At 42.6% G+C, this 25,000-nt stretch overlaps 1 protein-coding gene across 2 annotated transcripts in view; it reads left to right on the top strand.

Annotated features, from left to right (window-relative positions):
* The first annotated feature begins 567 nt into the window (after positions 1-567).
* The window catches only part of ATP7A (ATPase copper transporting alpha), a 30,847-nt gene continuing 6,414 nt past the window's right edge, over positions 568-25,000 (top strand). Inside the window, exons 1-19 of one of the 2 annotated variants that reach the window (XM_040614095.1) lie at positions 568-673; positions 8,949-9,085; positions 12,082-12,571; positions 13,313-14,047; positions 15,452-15,658; positions 16,689-16,852; positions 17,388-17,549; positions 18,145-18,221; positions 18,389-18,614; positions 19,018-19,251; positions 19,499-19,590; positions 20,008-20,135; positions 20,308-20,462; positions 20,769-20,903; positions 21,831-22,025; positions 22,225-22,407; positions 23,334-23,547; positions 24,182-24,328; positions 24,769-24,911. In XM_040614095.1, coding sequence (XP_040470029.1) covers positions 8,978-9,085; positions 12,082-12,571; positions 13,313-14,047; positions 15,452-15,658; positions 16,689-16,852; positions 17,388-17,549; positions 18,145-18,221; positions 18,389-18,614; positions 19,018-19,251; positions 19,499-19,590; positions 20,008-20,135; positions 20,308-20,462; positions 20,769-20,903; positions 21,831-22,025; positions 22,225-22,407; positions 23,334-23,547; positions 24,182-24,328; positions 24,769-24,911 — 3,795 coding nt within the window. In that variant the 5' untranslated portion in view covers positions 568-673; positions 8,949-8,977. The remainder of the gene's footprint in view (positions 674-8,948; positions 9,086-12,081; positions 12,572-13,312; positions 14,048-15,451; positions 15,659-16,688; positions 16,853-17,387; positions 17,550-18,144; positions 18,222-18,388; positions 18,615-19,017; positions 19,252-19,498; positions 19,591-20,007; positions 20,136-20,307; positions 20,463-20,768; positions 20,904-21,830; positions 22,026-22,224; positions 22,408-23,333; positions 23,548-24,181; positions 24,329-24,768; positions 24,912-25,000) is intronic. The other variant, XM_040614096.1, reaches the window with a different exon arrangement.

Consider the following 25,000-nt stretch of genomic DNA (forward strand, 5'->3'; position numbering starts at 1 on the left):
CTCCTGTGATCTCTGTAGTGGCAATGCATATCCCTTTACCTCTGACTTCTGTTGCACATCTAACGACAACGTTGAGATCCTGTTTTTTTCCACAGATGTATTTTTATGTCATGAATCACTCTACAAATGTTGCTTCTCTCAGAGGCTTTTGAGAGTTGCAAAGAACTTGCTGTAGTTTTTGCATCAGAGAGAACTCTGCACAGTATCTCAGTACTGCTGTTCACCGACACCGGAACACGACCTCTCTGATTAATTCCTGTGTAATTAAAATGTGTTAGGAAGGAGGTGGGTGTGTGTGGGCTCTGTAAACCTCCGAGGCCGTGTGAACCCCTGGAAACACAAACACCTGCCCTCTGGGGCAGCAGGGGGGTGTGCGATGGCCGCCTTTTGCCCCACCCCCGGTGACTAATCGCCACTCCGCTCCCGCCGGGTGCTGTTCCCGGGACGAACGCGGCGTAGCGCCCGGCAGGCACGGCCGGGGACCGGGGCCCAGGGGCGGGCAGGGCTACGCGCCCCGCCCCCTCACGGGCCCTGCCGCCGCGTCACGTGAGGGGCGGGGCGGGGCCGGGCGCGGTCACGTGGCGGGCGGGGCGGGGCCGCCCGGCGGGGCGGCTGCATGGGGCAAAGTGCCAGGCGCGACCCCCGCGCCGGGAGAGCCCGCCCGGAGCCTCCGGTGAGTGCGGGCGCGGCCCGGCTTCGGGCCCGCGCCCCGGGGCGGGGGGGGTCCTTCCGTCCCGACCGCGGGGCAGACGGAGCTGCTACATGGCCCCTCGGGGCCGCCCCTGCCTGGGTCGGTGCCACGGCGTCCCTCGGGCCGGCGGGGCGGACCGCCTCTGGCGGGGGCGGGGGGGCGGCCGCGCTACGTGTCCCCTCGGCGCGGCGGGCGGGAGTGGAGGCGCCGCGCGGGAGCGGGCAGGGCCGTCGCCGGCGAGGGTCCGAGCCCAGAACGGCAGCTGCGCCCGGGCCGCCGCTCTGGCCGGCACCCCCGCTGCGGGTGTCTGGCGCTTCGGGGCGGGCGGGAAGGCGGCGGGGGCCCCCGGCGCTGGGGCAGCGCCTCCCGGGCGGCCGGGCCCTCGGCGCTCCGGAACCCGTCGGCCTGAGGAGGGCTCCGTGTAGGGGTTCGCTGCGCTGCCGCCTCGCCCCGGGCCGGCTGCCCCCGCGCTGGGCGGGCCGGGGGCTGTGCGGCGAGGCTCACCGCGGGCACCCCCCCGGGAGCTCCCTGTGCCCGGCGGTGGCTGGGTGTGCGCCCACCCGTGGGGCCGAGGGATCCTCCGCCGGTGGCGACCCCCGGGGGCAGGCTTTTAAGGCGCCTGGAGGGCAGGGGCGCGGTGCCGCTCCCCACGGGCCTGTCTGCCCCATCCTAGAGGCTTCACCGGCGCCACCGGGAGGGCTGGCTGAGCCTCTGGCCGCACGCCCCGCACAAGTGCGTTTTTCCAGTGTTTTCCTTTAAAAACACCGTGTAAATATTCTGGGAAAGGGGCAGGTAGGTCCCTGATGCTTTGGGGTGAAGCCTCAGGAACATGAGCGAGAGCAGACTCGACTGTGGCCTCTCTGTATCCACGTTTTGGAAATGGCACATAATTATTGTTAAAGTTCCTTAAAATCTTTGTTGTGCAGTCACTAAAGATGGCATTTCTGTACTTAAACACTTGTTGAATTGTGTGTGGGGATGTAAATAGGCCAAGAAATAGTTTAACCTGTTTGGTAGTGTGGAAGCTAGTCACGTGTATTACGATGCACTGTGTGGGCACAAACATAACTTGATTATAAATTAATAATTATAGTGTATTTTGTTGTAGAGAAAAGACCTGAAGCTTTCTTCCTTCCCAGGTGGTGAGCCGGGAAAGTAGAAGCTGGCATTATATTACATGTCACTTACTATTTTATTCTTCTTTTCATTTGTATAATGCATTCCATGTTGTCCTGCCTTGTATTTTAAGGCTGAGCTCAAGAATGAGGAGCCCCAGTTGGCCTTAGGATGCACACATAACAAGGGTTTAAAAATTATATTCTGTTCCTAATATTTGCTGTGATTCTTGCAGGGGAATGGTCATGTTCTCCAGAAATCTGACTTAAAAAGTTAGTGGAAGGGCATGAAGAAATAAAGGGATTCATGAAGAATTTGTCTCAAGTGTTACAAAACTCTTGTTAGAAGTGAAGTAGAATGTATTTAATGTGTGCTCTTTTTTTGTCATCCATTTTGTACAGAAATAAGTCCCTCGGAGCAATTTCCATAGTCTGCTGACCAAGCAAGGCTTGTTATGAGCAACATGAATTACAACCTATTCAGAGTATCACATGGCTGGCTGTCAGATATTTATTATGCATATACAGTTTCTCCCTCAATGATTAAGCCTCATATAGCTAGTCATACTTGCAAATGTTTGCCAGTTAACCTAATAAAACCTTGTTCTTGCATATTGCACCAGATCGCCTGTAACCCATTCTCCAGCACCTCTGTAAGCCCAAGGATGAGATGATGCAGCTTTTTCCTTTCGTGCTGTCCTTTGCTTTTGGTCACAGATCTTTGCAGGCTTTTAGGGAGAGGTACATTTTTTCCATTTAATGTAATCAGTAAATTTATCTTTCTTCTGCCATAAATAAAGTAAGCTATAAAGTAGGAATCAGCCATTTAGAAATTTAATAAAGTCCAGAGGCTGTAGTTAAATCTGACAGACTCTTTTTCTGGTGTTCGTGTGATTTTTGCCTAGCTTGGGTCTCTTTTAGGTTCAGCAGCTATAAATTCAAGATAATTATACGTGGAAAACGTCGGTGAAAAGTGGTATGTTTAGCCCGAAACATTGTGTGCTTCTGGGTTATGTATCCTTACTGATCCTAGAGCAGGCACGAGGCATGTTCGTGGTGCACAGAGCTTTGTTGCACTGTGATGCCAGGGTTAGCTCAGATACTGGAAGCACTGAAGTGTTTTTTGTGGGGTAGAATGAGAGTCTGGGTCTTTACCAGTGTTGTAGCTTCCTCTTCACATTGCCTATATTTTCTTTTTTGGTTGGGTGTGTGTGTGGATAGTGTGAGGTTGTGAATGACTTAACTTTGACTTCATTAAACCTTATCTTGCTTCAGATATTTTACTTGGAGACTGTTCTTTAGCACATCAAAAAAAGAGTTTAGAGAGATGTATCTGAGTTTCTCAGTCACCTTGTGCTTGATCACTGTTTAATTTTCCTCTCCATAGGAAGAATTTGCTGTTGGAAGTAGAAATGACTTTCTTTTCCTGTTGCATCATGCACTTAATGGAAACACTAGTTGCCTTTCTTCAAGAAAATGAAATGTTTGAATTTAAACTTGCACACAGGCAACCCAAGTGTTGAGCCTAAAATTGTACCCAAGAGAAAAAAAAACCAAACATACGAAGACTTATGTCTCTTCCCAGCTATGGTTTCGGTCTTAATTGTCTTTTGCATTCCTCCTGTTCTGTCTCTGGGTGTTGCTCCTCCACATGAAGGCTAGTGTTTGGTTCTGCACTGTTGCAGAGCCAGATTATTTCTAGGGCTCTGCTGCTTCATTGATGGTGTTAATGTCCAAACAAGGAAGTACTGCTGCTCTGTGTACTGCAGAAGAGGTGAAAGTAATGAAAGAGAATGGAAAATGGGAGTTTCTACAGGTATTAAGCAGTAAATACTACAGCAGAGAATACAAAAGGCTTTTACAAAGTTTGTTCAAAGACAAAGCTCTTTGTAAGATGAACCCACTTTATTTGATACTCCAAACCAGCAGTAGCTGAATTGAAGCCCTTTGGTTTCTTGTATTCTAAATACATAGCTGTTAGATTAAATGGGACGGCTCCCATTTGTTTGCATTATCAAATCCAAAACTCTTCACTAATTGATGGTTAAGGTGTTTTATAGATGGGGCAATGCATTGGTTAAGAATAAAGCCATTATTCTTCTCTGAAACAATGTATGATCCATAACTTAGCATATCACTTAAAAGAGTACACCTGTGATAACGTTGAATTACAAATTATTTATTAGCTGTCATTTGCCTTGCAGTCGGTGGTAATAATTGAGCTCTTCAGTGTCGGCTTATAAAACGTATGTTGCCGCCTAGAAAGCCTTTTAGATGTTGCAGAAGTTCTACATTTGTTGATTGTTTCAGCTGCATCCTGCCAGAAAATAACTGTCCCTTGTACAGTGATGTTAGCTCTAATGCGTGTATATATACACACAAGTGCATATATATGCATTGCTTTTTTATTTCTATTTTGTTCACAAAAAAAAGTGGGAGAAAAGACAAACAGATATGTGGTGGTGGATGGCAAGAATGAGGAAACAGGGTGTTCCAAGTTCAAGCCATGGCTGTAGTATGCATGGATTACTATACAGCCTCATGCAGATCTTTTGACTTCTGCATCCATTTTCATGTGAACTTAGTAAAATATTAACACATACAAGGGGAACTAGGATTAAATTGTCAGTATTCGTACATCTACTCATAATTTATTGGTGTAACATATTTTTCAGGCTGCTTAGTCATGAGTTTTTCTTAATTTAACGTCGTCAGAAGGAGGAAATGATGACAAAAGTATTTCTTCTGCGTTTCAGCCAAAGTATTTCTACCAGGAAGTACTCATAAGGAAGGCAGAGCGTTAGAAATTAAATAGAATATAACAAGGTAGAATACTGTCTCAGATGTGAGCATGTATTAGCTTTTAAATTCCACTTGTTGTCCTGGGCATCTTGTAAGGGGAGGAAAATGCGTGTGTGTGTGGTTAACAGTCCCAGAGTATGAACTGTATCCTTTCTGCTGAGAATGAGAACTCCTTAAAGCATCAGGAGCACTGGAAATCCAGACAGCTGGGTCTGCAGAGGTCTACGGTCGTACGGAAAACTGAGATCGTGAATGTGCCATTTCTTGATTCAGTGTCGATGATACCGTGCAACTGATGTGAAGAGGCAGCATTGCTTACAGATGGCTCACCTTCTACCTGGAGATATGGACACATCTCATTTTTTTTAGAGAACAGCCTGTTTTTAAAAATGGCGTGAAAACTGTTAGCAACTTGCAACAAAGCAAAGAAAAATCCTTTCTTCTTGTCCTCCCCACCAACAGAGAGCTGTTTATATCCTATAGATCCAGTAGCATTTCTTAATTAAAAGTCAGAGAACAAAAAGAAGAGACAGTTTGATCCAACAGATTAATTCTGTGATGGAAATTCTGGGTTTGGTCTTGATACTTTGGGGCCTTGAAGGGTAGGAAGAAAATAATTCTTTTTCTGTAATGCCTTTATGATTTTTGCATGTTTTAATTACAGTCTCTTCCAGGAAAGAATTTATTCTACTGTGTTTATACAATTCCTAACAGCATGGGGTCTTAGGAGACCAGTCTTTAAAAATAACCACCAACCCAATAAAGAAAAAACTTCTTGGTGCAGTGGAACGGTTGAAGCTTGATTGCTTTTGATTTATTATTTAAATCCAGACACAAATATAAAACATACAAAACCAAAAATAGCAGATGATGTATTTTATTTTAAAGGAAAGATTGTGTCTGTATGAAGCATACACTTGAAATGTAAACGGGACATTCTATTGATACAGTAGGATGCTAGCATCATTTGTAAGTGGTCCTGAACTACTGCAATCAGAGTATTTTCTTGTACTTCTGTAAATATCATCAATCATATCTGAAGTCACTTTACAAGCTGTGTTTAGCTAATTAGTCCAGTTAGGCAGAATAGCTCTAATAATTCCTGTTTCTCTTTCCACATGCTACTTTTTCAGTAGGAAAACATGAGGCTGTGTAAAAAAATTGTGGTGGTGATTATATGTGAAATGAACAGCAGAAGGGCAAGGAAACATGCTGAGAAAATGGAGGAAACACTTTGTCCATTTCAAATGACAGTCATAGTAGATGTTAAAAAAAGTATAATGTCATTTTTGCATATATAAGAAATTAATTTTTTAATGCATTGGTGAGCATTCAGTAGCAGTGCTGATGGCTGCTGTAATGACCTCAGTAGTACCAGTTCACCGTATTACGTGCATGGCTGCTGTTAGCTTGACATACTACTTACAGAAAAGACTTAAATGCTGTATCCTAGTTTCTTGTAACAATGGATATTATTGTGCTGTAGTTTGAGTCTCAAACCAAAGACCAAGCAAGATAGCCAGGAACTCGGCAGGCTTTCTCAGACCTGCGTACAGCTGTGCCCCAAGTCTCATCCAAGGCAACACCTTACTAACCTTTGATTATTTTAGATAGACCTCACCGTAAAAGTATTACCTTTAATTTATTGGATTTTTTTGAAAATATGGTAACAGTACAGTTGTCAAGACAGTTCAAGTTGATCATGCACCTGAAATGCTTTTAAATTCACTTCTAGCCAAACCTTACTAGAGGACAGATCGTCTATGACAGACTGCTGTGTCTCATTTTCTTTGGTTCCGTGTGTCTGGTTGTGCTCACAAAACACACTGTAAGTCAAGTACTTTTTGAAACTTTATTCATACTTCAGCCTTGTGGGAATAGTCATTGCTTCCTGACTGTGGAGTTAGAATCCTGTCTTTGTTCTGTGTGGACTGAGCGTTCCTTACAGGAGAACAGAGGTAATCCATAAGGATCACATTCAATATGATGACATGAAAGCATGTGTTTTCTTGGGTAGCTTTATAGGGGTTTTGAAAATATCTTGTACCTCTGAGTGTGCCAGATAAGCCTGTGAGAGAACTTACCGTACAAAGTTTGCTTAAAATAAACTCTTCTGCTGCCCCGTAATTCTCTTGCGTGTCGGGTGACAGTTCTGTATTTCTGTGATGTGTGAATGTTTACATATAAATATTTGCATGTGTGTTTCTCATGACTTGGATCTCTTAAGAATAAGCAAGAAGTGAGATCTGAGATAACTCTTCAGGTAGAGTCGCCTTATTTCTGCTCTTAGCAGGGATGAGTTGCTGTTAGTGTTTTCTGCTGCCTATAGCATAATGTGGTGCCGCCTGCAGCGATAGGAACTTACTGTCACTGTTCTGTCTTCTGAGGTGGCAGCACCCCCTTAGTCCAGCCGGTGCCAGCGGTAATGCCATGTTCTTGGCCAGCCTCAGTAATAATTAAAGCTCTCGTGGCCTGAGGGCCCCGCTTTGTAGGAGCCCTTTCCTCTGTCTCCTGGCATGGAGACCACATCGTGCCGCAGTGTCCTGCTGCAGCGTCCTGCGTGTGCCCACACCTGCATCCAGACACAGGACGAAGCTTTTGATCCTGATTCCACAGCCACCAGCAGCCTCCGGTTGTGCTTGCAGCCCTTGTGCTTCCCAACTTCATCCATAAGGGGGGTGGAAGGATGAGATGTTAGCACTTTATGGTGCGTTCAGAGTAAATACTTGATGCCTTTCAGGAAAGTCGGATGTTGCAGGTTGTTCAAGGTTCTGATCAGATTTAAATCCCCATGGGAGTGCTGCTCAGGCTCTCCACGTGTCAGTGAAAAAGGTTCCTAAGTTGTTGCATGCATGTGTTCAGAGTCCTTATGGCTACAAGATTTCCTTCATGCATGGTGAACATTCCTGTCGCTAGCCGTGCTTACCGTTAATGTGCGCTAATTCTTATATTTACTGTGTCATTCTTGAACAAAACTCTTGCTGCCTGTCAGAATATGAAGGTTTGTGCTACAGTTTAGATGAATTAGCTGATCGTTTGAGGAACTTAGGAGATGCATTAGGAAAAGAAATATTTAAAATCAACTTCTTGGACTATTTTTCATGTTGTGTATGTAGTTCAACTTTTTCTTTCTTTTTCTGACCTATAAACTAGTTACATTCTGCCAGAGGTTAGTGGCTGACAGAAATTTGCAGTGTGTTCCTGGCTCTTCAGATAAAATGCAGCTGAAGAGAAATACGTGTGTGATCCACTGGAAACTTTACTAATTCAGAGGTTTATGGTGTCTTCTTATTGATTAAGCTTCAGCATTTAGCTTTGTGCATCAGTGAAGTAAACCTGTCTGTATGATGAAACATCCTTGTATCCTTACATGTCTGAAAGTGAAACCAGAGGCTTTCAGACCCTCTGTAATGGAACAGTTCTGAAATGTCACCAAATTAATTTTATTAAACTTTGTTAACTTAATTTAGTTTTCCAAGATAAGTCCCCAGGGTAAAAAAACCCAACAAGTTAAGCATGTGCTTAACTTCAGCTGTTCAATTGATCATCAAGATTAGCTGTTGCTTCCACTGCAGCTGAACATTAAGCATTTATCTCTGATCATTTTCCCTGGTCACTAATCTCTCTGTCATTGGAAAAACTAATGTGCATTTTCAAAAGGTTAAAAAAAAAAATCTGAAAATCACTTTTGCCCTCTTTTTCCCCTCTGTTACTTAACAGTTTATATATTGGAAATGAGTAGTCCTTTGCATTAGCCATTATTTCTACAAATTAGTTTCATCTAGGTTCACTCATGTTTTTCTGGTGGGTTTTTTTGAGCAAAAGTAATAGCGTTCATCTTCAGAGGAGCAGAAATTAGAATTTTCTGAATGAGATTGGGAAAAGGCTTGATTTGCTTCATAGGATGAATTTCAGTATAGCTCATTGTTGCCAGCATAGGATAATATATGAGATATAAATGTGGAAAAACGTGATTGTCACCTGTGCCCCTGTGGCTTGCAGGCTGTCCTCTCATTGTAGCATCCAAGAGCTGGAGTGTGTCTCGTTCTCACTGCTCCCTGTAGCTTCGTCTCACACGCCAGTGAATCGCAACTTCGTGCATGCAATTGAATGATCCCTCTTGTAACACAAATGGAATAATAAGTGTTCAAACACTTTCCCTTTTGAAGATTCATAGGAATAAAAACCTAAAGTTCTCCTTCCTGTTAAACTTTGCTCAGATTTTGACATCTACTACAGTTACGTGTGGCTAAGTACATCATCTGTTAAATCCCAGTTTTAGTTTAAATCTTTGTGAAAAGATTGAAGAACAAGTGTCTTTATTGCTTTTTGGCCAACAGCGATGAGAAGACTTGAGTAGAATTTCACAATGGAGGCAAAATCCATAGTCATCGGCGTGGAGGGCATGACGTGCAATTCCTGCGTTCAAACCATTGAACAGCATGTCGGGAAGATGAATGGTATCCATAACGTTAAAGTAAGTAACGCGATTTCTTACAAAGCTTTGCTCTTCTATGAGAAACCGTGATAAAGTATGCACCAAGGGGGGAAAATACGTGGCAAGAGTATATTCTGTACGTTTCGTGGGAAGCTGATGTTAGAAGTGCTTTAGGGTATTTCTGGTATAAGAGAAAAACAAGTGCTTCACTGCAGTGGGAGCTAAGTCTTTCTCTGTTACTTTTAAGTAATTATCTGCTTTATAATAAATTCAGTACTGTGAAGTAATGAGAAAAAAGAAGAAAAAAAAGGGTGAGAACAGGAAATTTTTAAATAAGAGAGTGCAAACACCCTAGAACTTACACTGGTGAAAAAAGTCCTTGTCCCTTCCACCGACTAAATTTGCTCACAGGCCTTTTCTTTCAAACTGACAGTGCACAGGGGTCACTTGCAGGGGTTCAACAGCATTTGTGGGCTTGAGGGGTCCAGTTAATCATGTGGTAGTTGACCCACCATGAAAAATAGAGCTGTTTTTTTGTGGTTCATGAAGTAAGAGTAGCAGGTAACCCAGGGGACAAAGCAAAGTCTGGCTAGCGCTTCCAAGCGTGGGAAATTTCCTTTCTTTTGTACGGGTTATGGGGAAGTGGGAGAAAGAGCAACAGAACTCGTGTTGAACGGTTAACAGAGCTACTTGTTTGCCCTTCACCCAAACTTCCTTGACTTGACTTCATTGTAAGTAGTTTGGTTGTTTTTTTCTTAGCTCAGAGGAGATACCAATAGGTTTTTGTTAGTGTTTTTTCTTTTGTGGGCAAAATACTGGACTGTAGGCTATGCCAGGGTGAGCTGGTTATTCCTGCACAATACATTTTTACAGTAGTTTTGATAATGGAAACAGTTTAAAGGCTGGGAGATTCCTCTTAGTTTTATGGCTTGATTTGTACTGGAAAGAACAGTCCTACCAACAGCAGCAACACAAAATTGTGAAGTTTACTTAGTATCTCTGGTCTGAAATCATACTGTAACGTTCCGTAGTGGTTGATTTTACTCTAAAGAAAATAATACCTTCCTGGTTTCATCAAAACATAATTACTATTTTAGTGGCTATGTCTTGGATGAACACTGGCCTTCCAGAGTAGGTTACACTGTCTTAATGTGGGGGAGCATGTGGTTGTTACCCTAGGTGATTTTGAGGGGTGCACTGCGGGGCACCATTCTGTATGGAGGCAAGCGCTGCACTGCTTAGTGCAGTTTCCTTTTGCCTGAAGTGGGTGTACGTGTACACATGTGGAAATCTGGGTGAACAGCAGTGATATTTACAAGGTGCATCATTTTTCATCTTCCTCCAACTGGAATGGAGCTTTAACATGATGCAAGGCTATCCACGCCCTCGCCCCAGAACCCTGGCTCACCGGACAGACCACTTCAGAAACAGGGATGCCGCCGTTAACACCTGTGGCGTGATACGGTCAGATAGCTCACTAGGTATCTGCAGGTGTGACGTCAAACGAAGGCTAAAAGCAGCCTGTGAAATAATATCCCAAAATAACCTGACTTAAGAACCCTGCCTTTCTGGCTTGTTCTAGCAAAAGATTTAATCTCGTCAGCCTTGCATTTTTATTTTTTCAGCTAATTTCTGAGAATATATAGATGACTTGTGCCGGGAGAAGGAGTAGAGATTCATACTTTAATTTGATTGAAGACAGTGTGCATCCCATAGCGTATTTTACGTAAGGAACGAAGCAGGTTTTTAAAAAGACAGTATTAAGAGTTTGTATTTAGTTTTTAAGGTGAATATTCCAAAGCTGAATACCACTTCTAAAACTACTCTTGGCAAGAACCTAGCCTGAGTAGAACAGGACTATAAGAAGCTTTGAGGTCTTATTTAGTAGTTATCCTTATTACAGCATCAGAACTTCGGTTTAGCCAGATCATTTGTTTCAGAAAATCTCTGAGAATGGTGACAGAGGGTTTTGTTCAGAATTCCGAATTAGGTCGGTAAGGGAGATGCATGCTAGGTGAGTGATACAGACATATAGAGCTGCATTTAGGTTATTTTGCCTCCAACTGCAATGAAACCAATAAATGTCCATGTTCCTAATTATGCCAAAGCCCATAATTGGAATAAAAATGAAGAAAGGTTGTTCTTAACATGATTTAAATGTTCTAATTTAATCATGACTGTGGTCTTCAGGTTGTACCTTTGCCCAGAGCAAAGATAGAATTGAGTGATAACGTGCTGGGCCTCTGGCAGGCATCCTGGCTTCCCTTTTGGAAACTGCAATAATTGTGTTTGATATATCATCAGTTGGGAGCAAATTAAATTGAGGATATTTGTAGCATTTGAGGTGAAAGGCTAGTACCAAATCAGGACATCTCTGAATCACCAAAATGGAAAAAAAGAGGAAAACCAGTGGCTTTAATGTTTCTCATATGTCAAATTTCGAAAGTGAATTTGTTCCATGAAGTCTGATGAGCTTTATTGCTCGTAGCAAGTTAACAGCCTGTGCCTAAGATGCCTAGAAATACTGGACTCCTTTCACTGCTACTTAAATCTGTGGGTTTTTTCAGAGTGTTTTCTTCCATCCTTGTAGCCTAAGGGTAATTACTGCTAACTGCAGAATTGTACATGTGATTAGCAGTGTTTCCGTGGGCTGTTTTGCTTTCAGGATTGAATTGTGTTAGTCATAATTTAAGAGAGTTTGGGTCTGGAAGTTTCATTAACTGCGTTGACGCTGTCTGGACATCATAAGTAAAAGTGGCCAGACTTGCAAAGGGTCCTGAAACTTGGGGGTTCGGTGGGGAAATCTGCTTTTTCTAGCCACGTAGTACAGATGAGCAGAAGATACTTTATGGTGGCTATTGCTGTGGCTTTATTCTTCAAGGTGAGTAGTGATAGACAAAATTGTACTGGACAGGTATTACTAATATATGCAAGTAAAAGCTATTTCTAGTTTCATGCAGGGTATTAATTCTCATCTCATCTCTTAGTATTGCATTTTGCTAAATTGTTTTGGTTGTGTTTTTTTCCCTTGCAAGGTATCTCTAGAGGATAAGAATGCAGTCATCATTTATGACTCAAAACTGCAGACACCAGCAACGCTGCAGGAAGCAATATATGACATGGGATTTGATGCTACATTAGCTGATTCAAACCCACAACCTGTTTTACCTGACACTATTTTTCTTACAATTCCTACTCAGTCAGCTCTAACGTCTAAACAGATTTGTAGTACGCTACGAAAGAACAAAGGTATCGTGGATGTTAAAATGTCCTCCGATCAAAAAATCGCAGTGGTGACTTTCATTTCTTCCATTGTCAATGGCAAGCAGATTAGCCAAATGGTCCCAGGAGTAGAGTTGAATCTCTCTGCACCAGAGGTAACGCCTGGAACTTGTGAAGATTCCAGCTGGTCTCATGCGAGCAGTGTTGTGCTGCGCCTGAAAGTAGACGGGATGACCTGTCATTCCTGCACCAGCACCATTGAGGGGAAAATTGGCAAATTGCAAGGAATTCAGCGGATTAAAGGTAAAACCGTAGTGTATTTTTGTGTAAATCAAAGCTGACCATGCTGTTCTTTGATGGCATTGTGGAGGTATCTTGGGTTTAGATTTGACAGCTTAGTGTGACAGTTACTCTTTGCAGTACCAGGTATTTGGTTACGTGTTTAATTTGGCCCAAATTGTGGTGAGGCTGTTGCTGTTATGCATGACAGTGTTCAGTGATTGCTGTGTAATATTTTGGTAGGGAGCCTGGAGTAGTCATGTTCCATAATTTTATTATCAGTTGCAGAAATCTCTAATACTAGATGTCTTGTTTGTTTGTTTTGTAATTAATATTAGTTTATATTTTCTGTTCAATTTGAAATGAATGTTAGCTTATATGTGATTGTATCTAAAAGGCAAGACAAAATTATCTGTATAATAAAAATAGCTTTGGCATAAATGTATTGCCACAGACCCCTGATAAAAGGATACGTTTAGTAAGAAATGGTGATGCCATTTGTGAAAGTCCTGGGGAAGGCAAAAAATCGAGGAAAAGAGGAGTTGAAAATTGTTGTAGTGCTGGACAAAAAATGGTGGAGGAACTAAATTGTTTGATATTTACCAAACCAACTAAATCTCCTTGGCATTGCAGTTACATTTCTGACCATTTAAAGTGTTCTTGGAAATCTTTGACAAGACCTGTTGCTCTTAGCGACATAATAAGCAGCGTGCTTATTACGCTTAGGGCAGTAATGCACACGTATTTTTATTGATTAATTTTCAGTGTCCTTGGACAATCAGGAAGCTGTTGTTGTCTACCAGCCTCATCTAATCACAGCAGAAGAAATAAAACATCAAATTGAAGCGGCAGGTTTCACAGCAGCTTTCAAAAAGCAGCCTAGACCCCTCAAGCTCAGTGCTGTCGACCTGGAGAGGTTGAGGAATGCTCAGACCAAAGGCTCCGAGTCAGCACTGAAACACAACTCGAATGTGAATGAGACAAAGACAGTTGCCTTCAGAGTTGATGGGATGCACTGCAGTTCGTGTGTCCTCAACATTCAGAGCGCCATATCAGCACTTCCATCAGTAACAAGTGTAGTTGTCTCATTAGAGAAGAAATCTGCAACTATAAACTATAACCCAAACTTAATTAGCGTCGAAGTCCTGAGAAGAGCCATAGAGGCAGTATCTCCAGAGACATTTAAAGTCAGCCTTCCCGATGAATATGAAAATGTAACTCTTTTTCCTACCCTGGTGTCTCCGCTGAAGTCTCCTCATCCAGCTTTGAAGGATGCTGGCCAGCCACTTACTCAAGTTGTTGTGATAAACATTGAGGGAATGACTTGCAACTCCTGTGTGCAGTCTGTTGAGGGAGTGATAGCCCAAAAGGCAGGTGTGAGGTCTGTTCACGTCTCTCTCACAAATCGTAACGGGACTATAGAATATGACCCTCTGCAGACAAGCCCAGAAGACTTGCTATCCTCAATAGAGGATATGGGATTTGATGCGTCTTTATCAGGTAATGACATATTAAGCTTCTAAATGTAACAGGATTGTACGGTTCTGTTTAGGATTTGGTACCACCTGAGATGAAATGTAGCAGTTGACATATACTTGCCAAGAGAGCTTTATATCTTCGCTGTCAATGAAATAATTAAATATACATGCGGTTCCTTTAATACATCAGATGAATTAAAAATAATTGAAATATATCAGGTAAATACTGATGTTTGAATGGTGCTCCACTTTGCTACTGTGTAGTAATCATGGCATGAATATGGAGCCAGAGCTTTGCTAGCAGTGAAGAATGCTGCGGGATGCTGTGCTGAAGTTTCTTCCGTAGCAAATTATCACAGACTTGGCTCCTGCGAAGCACCTAGTGAAGGGATATTTAGCCAGGTTCAGGCATGACTGAGGAGTGACAAGAATCTGAAGAGTGTGGATATAACTGAGGAAGTTAAAACAATGCTGTCGTGACATAACCCTGGTAGGTGGCTGAGCGCCACCCAGCCTCTTGCTGTCCCCCCCCACGGTGGGATGGGGAAGAGAAAGGTAAAAGAGTGCGAACTTGTGGATTGATACAAAGGTGCTTTAATAGGTAAAGAAAAAGTTGCATGTGCAAGCAAAACAAGCAATTAATTCATTACTTCACATCGGCAGGCAGATGTCGAGCCAAGCAGGGTTTCGTCATGCATAACAGTCACTTGGGAAGACAAATGCCGTCACTCCAAACATATCCCCCCTTTCCTCCTGCCTCCCTCAGCCTCTGTTGTGAGCATGACATCGTATGATGCGGAATATCCCTTGGGACAGTTAGTGTCAGCTGTCCCGGCTGGGGAAGGGCAACTCCATTTCTTGATTCAGTAAGATTACATTTTGAAAAATACAGTACATGAGCTATTATTTGGCAACATAATAGAAGTGGTCAGGTGCTCCCTTCTAATTCCTTTCATACTGTTCCTGCATAAACAACATCTCCTGAATTGCTGTAAGGAGCAGTTGTCTGTAGCTTGAGAGCGCTTCTCTAAGGTCAAAACCCTGCTGACTTTGCTTACGAAACGGGCACGCACTTACAAATTCAGCTTTGTGCCCCAGGGAAAGTCAGTAAAAGTGTGTGTAAAACCCAGGTTGCAATGCAGAGGTTTAGCTTGCAACCTACAGAAGAGGGCAAAGGGTGTACAATAGAGAAAAGATAATGCAGAAAGGCAAAAGGAAAAATAGTATCAAAACAGTCAGTGAGTTGATCAGTGGCCCAACCCTTTGTCTTGGTCTCTGTTGCTGACTCTTAGTTGACAGACGGATGGATGAGCCTGGTTGACAAGGCATATACAATTACTGGGGTTTGGTCTGCATTTCCAGCAGCGTGTATCTGTGGCGCTGCAGTGGCCGTTCACAGTGTCGTGACTTGCCATCTCCTTTTCAGCCAAGGCAGAGCTGCCTGTGGCCATGGGGCAGCCCTGGCCCGAAGCGCAGCTGGAGTCTCATGGGACCGAGCTCCCCCCCGCAGTGTCACCAGCCCACCTTGCTGGGCAAGAGACAAAGACTATATCAAAGTGCTACGTCCAAGTCACAGGAATGACGTGTGCCTCGTGTGTAGCCAACATCGAGAGAAATTTGAGAAGAGAAGACGGTAAGCTGGATGTCAGTGTTATCTCTTAAATTTGTGTTTCTTTTAAATAATCCATCTAGCTTTTGTGCAGCATTTTTAATGAGTGGGCTGTCAAGGGAAGTACCGTTGCTGGTGCATTTCATGGGTGGGATCATAGTCTACTCACTGTTTGCTCACAGGATGCAAACAGTGTTGTTCTTGCTGGTTTGTGGATGTGTGGCCAGAGGCTGCCTTTGCAAAAGCAGGAGCTGGAGCGCTCCAGAGAGAATATAAGGATCAAATTCAGATCCTTTAGAAACTAAAAATAATCTTTTTCTACTGGAGGGATGTGCCCAGGCCTGCAACTTAAACGCAGAAGCATATGTGCCTGCGTTGGGAAGGGAGCTGTTAGAGAGGGACAGCGTTTATATGGATTAAAGATACATAAGGTAACCTTAGCTCGGCGAGTCAGGACAGCTATCTCTACCTTCTGTCAGCGTGATGGTTATATTTGCAGGAACAAATAGTTGCATGACCGTGATGTAATAAAGAGTCATTAATGTAGACTGTTTAATTGCTGTAATGAAAGTGGATGTGTTCCAGGTTAACCTGGAATTTAATTTTTTTCATCCTAGAAAATGGGTTAACAGAAATCCTTTTCACTTAACGTACAGTAGGATTGATTGCACATTGGTAGATCTGCCCTTTCTCATGGGTGGTGTTGTCCCTTGAAGAAAAGGTTTTTGGAAATGGTTAACGCAGATCAAAAAAAAAGTAGGCACAACTGTATTTTAGAAGAACTTTTTTAGAGTAAAAATAGGTCATATAGCATAGTTTGACCATTTGTAATGAGACTGTTAAAAGCATGCAACGCATGGAGTAATACTTTCATCTGTCACATCTACACTTAGGTGCTAATGTTGTTTGTATCTTCCAAAAATGATGACTTTTTATATGTACCTACAATACGGTAGCTTTCTCAATTTCAATAAATTGCTATTGTGCCATCAGGTTACCATAAATGCAGTGTTCCACTCAAACGTGATCTGCCATTCACATTTTTGTTTTCTAGGAATACATTCAATACTTGTTGCCCTAATGGCAGGAAAGGCAGAAGTAAGGTATAATCCTGCTGTCATACATCCTTCAGCTATTGCAGAGCTCATACGGGAACTGGGATTTGGAGCTACCGTGATGGAAAACTGTGGGGAAGGAGATGGAATTCTGGAACTTGTTGTAAGCTAGTAATTAAAACCAGCCACCCCTGTCTTTATTACTTTTATCTATTGAATGTGTTTGTGTAAGCATCCACTTCCTAAAAGTGATCATCACATAATAGAGCTCAATTTACAAAAAACAAAGTTTAAGACTACACCAAGTATGTATCACAAACTGTATCATGCCATACAAACTGTGCTGGCTCACTACTACACCTAAGTTGGAGGAATATTTCTGTGAGTTTTTTGTTTACTTTGCCGATTGCAGGAATTTCCTTTTTTGTTTGTTTGTTTGTAGGTGAATCTAGCACAATGCACCCCAGCTCTGAGCCCAACGACCCAGCGGAGGTTTAGCAGAGCTTAATAACCTTGTCTCTCTGCTATGCTTCCTCTGTAGTGCTGTCATCCTTAACTAGAGAGCTCCATCTCACTGCTTTAAACCCCAGAAATACGCAATAAGCAATTCAGGATAGTCATAAATGCTTTTTCTTTTCGTACTTTTTAAGGTGCATAACCTGTGGTTTTGGTAACAGGAGTGAGCCTTTGTTTTACAGGTGAGAGGAATGACTTGCGCTTCTTGCGTACACAAAATAGAATCCACCCTCATGAAGACTAACGGTGTTTTATACTGCTCAGTAGCTCTTGCAACCAACAAAGCACATGTTAAGTACGATCCTGAGGTTATAGGTCCTCGAGATGTTATACAAGTAATAAAGGTAAGTGTCATGAAGGCACCGAGTCTTGTAAAATGTCCAGTGTCCTTTGAAGAGTTACGTACCCCAGAAACAGAAGGCAAGACCATTAAAGGGAAATATCTGTGTCTCTTCCTCCCTCTGCTATCTCTTAACGCAGGTTTCTGCAGATAATATGTTCTCAAAAGCAATGCTCTATCCTGACTTGGTCTAAGGTTTTAAGTAGAAATACTAGGAGAGCCAGGCTGTGGTAGAGTTGAAGATACCAGCTATGTGTTTGTCGAAAAATGAAGCGCATCCATGGGTGCTGTAGCAGGAGAGAGGTGAAATAAGTTTCTTGGCTTTCTCCCTCAATTTCTCCACTTCCATGCTTCAGGAGTAACCACTTTGGAAAGCCACATCTTAGAATAGCATTTTAATGTTCTAGACAGATTGGTTTCTACGTCAGATTGCTTTTCTCTCTTTGCACTGAAAAATAGTGATAGTCAAATCAGAAATGTTAATGAAGTAAATCATATGTAAGGCTGGCACCATCAGTCGTCTGGCAATAACTTTATATGAGACCAAAGTGTCCTTAAAAATTGGCTGTTCTCTTTATTGTTACGCTTTTTTTCCTTAGGATTTGGGTTTCACTACTTCGTTAGTCAAAAAAGATAGATCTGCTAGTCATCTAGATCACAAACAGGAGATAAGGCAGTAAGTATTCCTGAACGTATTTAGATTTTATAAACATCTCGATTCTTCTGCTTCCATCAACAGTGAAGTTAGGATTAATTTTTTTGTGACTGTGCAGACTTATTAGCACTAGACTGCAAAACAGTTGTGTTTTTTAATTTTTTTTTTTTTTTTTCTCCAAATCTGAGGTGGAAAAGGTCGTTTGTTGTGAGTCTCGTTTTCTGCATTCCTGTCATGGGGCTGATGATTTACATGATGGTTATGGACAGTCAGCTTTCAGATGCTCGTGCACATCACAACATGAGCAGCGAGGAAATGGAGGCCCTTCACTCCTCGATGGTCCTGGAACACCAGCTCCTGCCAGGACTCTCTGTTATGAATTTTCTATCGTTTTTACTCTGTGTCCCTGTACAGGTAAGTGGGAAGATGACAACTCCTGGTTTGTTGGGCTTAAACACTCAAAATGGGAGGTGATGAAGAAATTAAATTTGAAAAGCGACTGTAATTCTGCGGATCCAAAATGCGTTTGAGTGCGCTGCGGACCGTGCTGAGTGGGCGTAGGGGTGCTGGGCAGCATCGGAGGCAGCCTGCCTGGCTGGCGAGCACGGGGAGGAGCTGGTGGACCTGTGTGGGGCTGGGAACACCGGAGAGTACTGCGGTAGCGATCCCAGCCCTTGGCTAGAGCTGGGATTTTGTTGGGGAAGAGGTGGGGAAGGCAGAGAAGGCAAATAAAACCGGCGTCTCCCTCTCTGACGGTAACACCGCTGCGGCGCGTTACAGACAGGTGTATGAAACGCGACGGACGCTCTCGTTGCAGATATTCGGAGGCTGGCACTTCTACATACAGGCGTACAGAGCTCTGAAGCACAGAACTGCGAATATGGATGTGCTCATTGTTTTGGCAACCTCCATTGCGTTCGTCTACTCATTTGTTATCCTTCTAGTTGCAATGGCCGAGAAAGCAAAAGTAAACCCCGTAACGTTCTTCGACACACCTCCTATGCTGTTCGTGTTCATCTCCCTGGGCCGGTGGCTGGAGCACGTTGCCAAGGTAAGGCAAATAGGTGCCGTTTCGGAATGTTGTGTATCTTTCAAACAAAAGCTTTGTTAGGTTCTTTTAACCTTTGTTGCAAAATAATGTTCAGTAACCAAACTATTAAAATGTGAAATTACTTAATATAATCTGTTTGCAGAAAGTGTTTTCTTAATAGGGTAAATTGCAACATACACAGTTGTCATTTACCCAGCCATTTTTTTTCAATAGCATAGTCAGAAAAATATAAAAATTATTATTCTAGGGTAAAACATCAGAAGCGCTGGCAAGACTAATTTCATTACAAGCTACTGAAGCTACTATTGTTACCTTGGGCCCTGATAACGTTCTTTTAAGGTATCTTGCTTTGTCATTTGTTTTTTCTGTTGTTCCTTTTTTGTTGTTAATACGCATAATTAACAGACAAATGTTACCATTCTATAGAAATACGAAGCAAATAACTGCAGATTTGTCGGCAGATTTGCCAGATATAAATGTTAAAATGCAGAAAATTAACACTGCTGTGATTTGTATTACTGGAATATTGCTAACTTTTGCTGAACTAAGAAAATTAGTGGATTTGCTCAACTGGAAAGTAAATAAAATGATGATAAAGTAATCGTAGTGCTCATTATAAAGGGCTTTCTTCTGACCATTTCTGTATACATTAATGATGTCAACCAGTGGGATGATGTTTTGTGTGTAGTGACAGCTGCTTTTGCCTGGGAAACTTCAGTTTAACAGCCTCTTATTAACAACACTACTTTGTTCTAGTGAAGAGCAAGTCGATGTGGAGCTGGTTCAACGAGGTGACATTGTCAGAGTGATCCCAGGAGGCAAATTCCCAGTGGACGGTCGTGTTATTGAAGGACACTCTATGGTAGATGAATCTCTTATCACAGGTGAGCACTTGCTTTTTGCAACTGTAAAAATGTTTTTCTTTTCCTTTAAACAAATCTGAAGAAGAGGAGTTAACTGATGTTCTCCTCAGTCTTCTAACTGCATGTTAGGAGTTGGTAGCTGCTATAATGTTGCCGAAATATACCTTAGTATCTGTCCTTGACCTTTCCTTAGGTGAAGCAATGCCCGTGACTAAAAAACCTGGCAATACAGTTATTGCAGGTTCGATTAATCAGAATGGATCACTGCTGATTTCGGCAACCCATGTCGGAGCTGATACAACTCTTTCCCAGATTGTTAAACTTGTGGAGGAGGCCCAGACCTCAAAGGTAGAGTATTATCAAATTAAGCATTTGGGTTTCGTCCTATCATTTAGGCATCGGCATATCAAATCGTTTAAAGAGTGGTTAAGATTATTTAGGCTTGCATTGCAGTTGCATACTGAAGTATCTTGCTGAATAAGGACTTTGATATGGTCTGCTGTTCCAAGTCTCATTGTCTTATTAAGCAAATACATAATTATGAAGTGTGGTATGCCAGATGTGCTGCAAACAGAAGCTATGATTATGTCTGTGTCTGAAGGCGTGCAAGAGAGTAAGCATGATGTTGCCGGAGCTGATGTTTTTCCTTCCTAGGCTCCTATCCAGCAATTTGCAGACAAACTCAGTGGCTGCTTCGTTCCTTTTATTGTGGCTGTCTCTGTGGCTACCCTTTTTGTCTGGATTGTAATTGGATTTGTGGATTTTGAAATAGTAGAAAAATACTTTCTGGTAAGTAAGTCTCCTTAAACACCTTCTGAAATAGGTAAAAAATAGTTAGCCTACAAGTCTGTTAGACTGCAATCGTTGCCTTTACCTGAATTATCCTTGCAGGCAGTTGCTGACTGTAGATATTACATTATTGTTCTTGTTATATTTTTCATAATGCTTTTTTTTACACTTTTATATTAATACTTACCGCTCCTATGTTTATACTTAAAGAGAATCTGCAGCAGTTCATCAACTCCTAAAAATTAGTACTTAAAACGAAAAAGTTAATTAAAAGCAGTGGATACTAAATGTCAAAATTGCCCGCTTTCTGTTCCTCCTTTGTGGGGAAGAGAAGTCCCTTGTGTCACAAGCTCCACTTCTGCATCTAGTTTTGTTAGCATAGCTCGGTGTAAATTCATCTTTGAAGTCGGTGGAATTAATCTTCGTTGCAGATGCCAGCAGAGGATCAGGATCCTAACTCGTACCTTAGGGTTGCTTTAGATCACAGGTTTCCTAGTTAATGACAGTTTCTGTAGAATTTATTAGCTTCCAGGAAAGCAATCTTCAAATCCTTTGTTGCTGTATTTGTCATTGATAGAATATCTTTTATTACATTGTGGCGTAATATTGTTGATAGTATCTTTTATTGCTTGACAGCATACAGAAGTTACCATAGCACGGGGTACCTTACTTGGGAAAATGTCCTGTAAATAAGACAGATTGTGGGTATAGGCAGAATAGAACAGAACTTAGTTAATTAGTCATTAACTTTGTCATTAATCTTACCTTTACCATGATTTGCCTGTGCTTTACTACTTAGTATTAAATATTTTAGCTTATATACTTGCCGATTATTATTTTTTTCTAACATCAAAGGCAACATGTAGTTGAATACATTGTTTCTACTGTTCGATTTCTTCTATAACTGAAATAAACTTCTGTCACTAGGGTTACAATAAGAGCATTTCTGCAGCTGAAGTGGTAATCCGCTTTGCTTTCCAAGCCTCTATCACAGTGCTGTGCATTGCGTGCCCCTGTTCTCTGGGATTGGCCACCCCGACAGCGGTGATGGTCGGCACTGGAGTGGGAGCCCAGAACGGCATCCTGATCAAAGGAGGCGAGCCGCTGGAGATGGCACACAAGGTAGGAAACGCGGGAGGTTGTTACCAGGGTGGTGCTGGTGGCGTTTTACCGCTGGCTGCCCTAGTAGGTAATTACGTGTGTGTCGGTGTGTGTCGGTAAGTGACGGATCGTTAGTGAATTGGGTTGAACTGGGTGGTTTTCTGAGGCAGTTACACCTTAAAGCTTTTTTACTGAATGAAGTCTTCCTGGCTTGTTGCAGGTAAAGGTGGTCGTATTTGACAAAACGGGTACTATTACTCATGGGACTCCCGAAGTGATGCAGGTGAAGTTTCTAGTGGAGAGTAACCAACTACCACACAATAAAATGCTGGCGATAGTGGGGACCGCAGAGAGTAATAGCGAGCATCCTCTTGGAGTAGCAATAACAAAATACTGCAAAAAGGTAAGATGGTTGTACGGGAAAAGTGTAGCTTGTGTTACGGAGGAACCTCTCCTGCAGTACTTAATATGTATGAATAGTCTTGTGTTATTTAAAAAGTAATTGGTGTATTCAGTTGGGAAAGCTGAAAGTTGAGGAGCCACATAAATCGCTTGATCCTGTATTAGGTGTGCTGGATACTCCAGCTTAAGTTTTCATGGTTGATGTTTCTCTGTTCCTGGTAGAGTTAGCGTGACTGCACTTTATTTCGTGAGGTTTGTAAATGCTTCTCGTGGTCTAACCTCAGCCAGCAGCTAACAGCGAAGCACCGTGCAGCTGCCGACTCGCTCCCTGCCCCCAGCCCACGCAGCGGGATGGGGAGGAGGAGCGGGGAAAAGGTAAAACTCATGGGTTGAGATAAGAATTTAATAACTGATATGAAATAAAGTAAAAAATAATAACGGTTGTAATGGAAAGGAGGGAGAAGGGGAGAGGAATAAAATCCAAAGGGAAAAAACCCAAGTGATGCACGATACAATTGCTCATCACCCGCTGACTGGTGCCCAGCCAGTCCCCGAGCAGCGATCGGCCGGCCCTGGCCAGCTCCCCCTGGTTTATACACTCAACATAATGTTCTATGGTATGGAGTATCCTATGGCTAGTTCAGGCCAGCTGTCCTGGCCGTGTCCCCTTCCCAATTTCTTGTGCCCCTCCAGCCTTCTGGCTGGCAGGGTCTGAGAAGCTGAAAAGCCCTTGACTTGTTATAAAATTACCTAACAACAACTAAAACCATCTGTGTGCTATCGACATTTACTCTCATACCAAATCCAAAACACAGCGCTGCACTGGCTACCAAGAAGAAAATTAACTGTGTCCCAGCTGAAACCAGGACAACGTGGCATGCTTTTATATATTTTAAATTTTTCTCTGTTTGCATCCTTTTTCTTTAGGAGCTAGACTCGGAAACCCTTGGGACGTGTACAGATTTTCAGGTAGTTCCAGGCTGCGGCATTAGTTGTAAAGTCACCAATATTGAAGGACTACTCTACAGGAAAAATAAGATGGTTGAAGAAAACAATATGAAAAATGTGACACTTGTGAAAATTGAGGAAAGTATGGACAGATTGGTACAGCCTGCTTCCATTATTGATGCTGAACTACCAAGTAAGCTAACTCTGATTTACAGAATGAAAGGGATAAGTTTTGCTTTTGTGTCTTTAGGATCTATAAGAATGAGGTCACTTCTTTCTGCCTTGGAGAATCATCAAGGCAGATGTGAAGTCGTTGGTTTATGTCGTGCTCGCACATCAGTCAGGTCACTTTGATTAAATACAGTTTGAAGTTACATGTTGAATATGGGGCTGGAAAATCATACAGGAATTGTCTTGCAGCTCTGTTTTTACTTTGCTTCATCCCAAGTTACCATTTGCTAGCCAAAATTATGTGTGTGTGCACACTTTTCCAATCAAGAACAGCTCGTTGTTAGATCTTTCAACTCGATGGGGCTGTGAGATACCTATTGGAAGCACTGAGGGAGGGACTTGGTTCTTCACTGTCTTTGACCTGTGATTCTTGGTCCACTGACCTGGTAACTACCCGTGACTGAAGAAGCCGTGGTGGCTGTCTAGTCAGGGACACGTGCAAGTGTTGGTAGGGCAGAAGGTATTGAGAACTACTTTCTGCTTGGGTTCTCTGTAAATGGTATTCCAGTGCGTAATGGGAGAACCTGGATAGGATTAGCTGGAGGGAAACTTCCCAGTTATTCGTATTACGGTAGGATTGTGTTTTCTTCCTTCAGCTGCTGTGACCTCTCAGAAATACTCTGTTCTCATTGGGAACCGGGAATGGATGAACAGAAACGGCCTCCTTGTGAAAAACGAGGTTGACAAAGCCATGACAGAACATGAGCAGAGAGGTCGCACAGCGGTTCTGGCAGCTGTTGATGGTAAGTTCAGTGCTGTGCTGCTTTTTTTATTCAGGGGTCGATTTGTCACTATTTAAATAGAAAGTAATAAGTAACAATGTCATAGCCGTTACACCTGATGAAGAGAGATCATTAGCTCATTTTGTAACACTTCCATATGAGAAAGACCTCTTCCTGCCCGCCTTAGCGGACTCGAGAGTTGAACAATAATGGAAAGACTTCAAAGAGAGCAAAGGGGAAGAAAGAAGAGAAAAGAATAATTTTATTTGTTATTGGACAGTCCATGCTCTGTGTTTCCTCAGACATTGCTGCCCTGATAGCTGTTCTTATTCTGTGTTTTACTGGCGATGCTACCGCTTCTGGAATTGGTCTTACTGGGGAAAAACAGTCAAGTTTTTTTTTTTTTCTTAAAGCAATAAAGATCTTTATTACAAACTCATTCTTTCCTTCTGTTCTTTTAGGGGTGCTTTGCGGCTTGATAGCTATTGCTGATACTGTGAAACCAGAAGCTGAGCTGGCAGTCTATACTTTGAAGAGTATGGGGTTAGAAGTTGTCCTGATGACTGGTGACAACAGCAAAACGGCAAGATCTATCGCCTCTCAGGTGAGCTGTTCTCCTGCACGTTTGAAGCTTGCTACCAGCCACTTCCAGGAAGTATGTTTTGTCACGTTGATGCTGCTTGTGGCTGGCTT

This window comes from Falco naumanni, chromosome 14, assembly GCF_017639655.2.
Source record: "Falco naumanni isolate bFalNau1 chromosome 14, bFalNau1.pat, whole genome shotgun sequence".
Taxonomy (NCBI): domain Eukaryota; kingdom Metazoa; phylum Chordata; class Aves; order Falconiformes; family Falconidae; genus Falco; species Falco naumanni.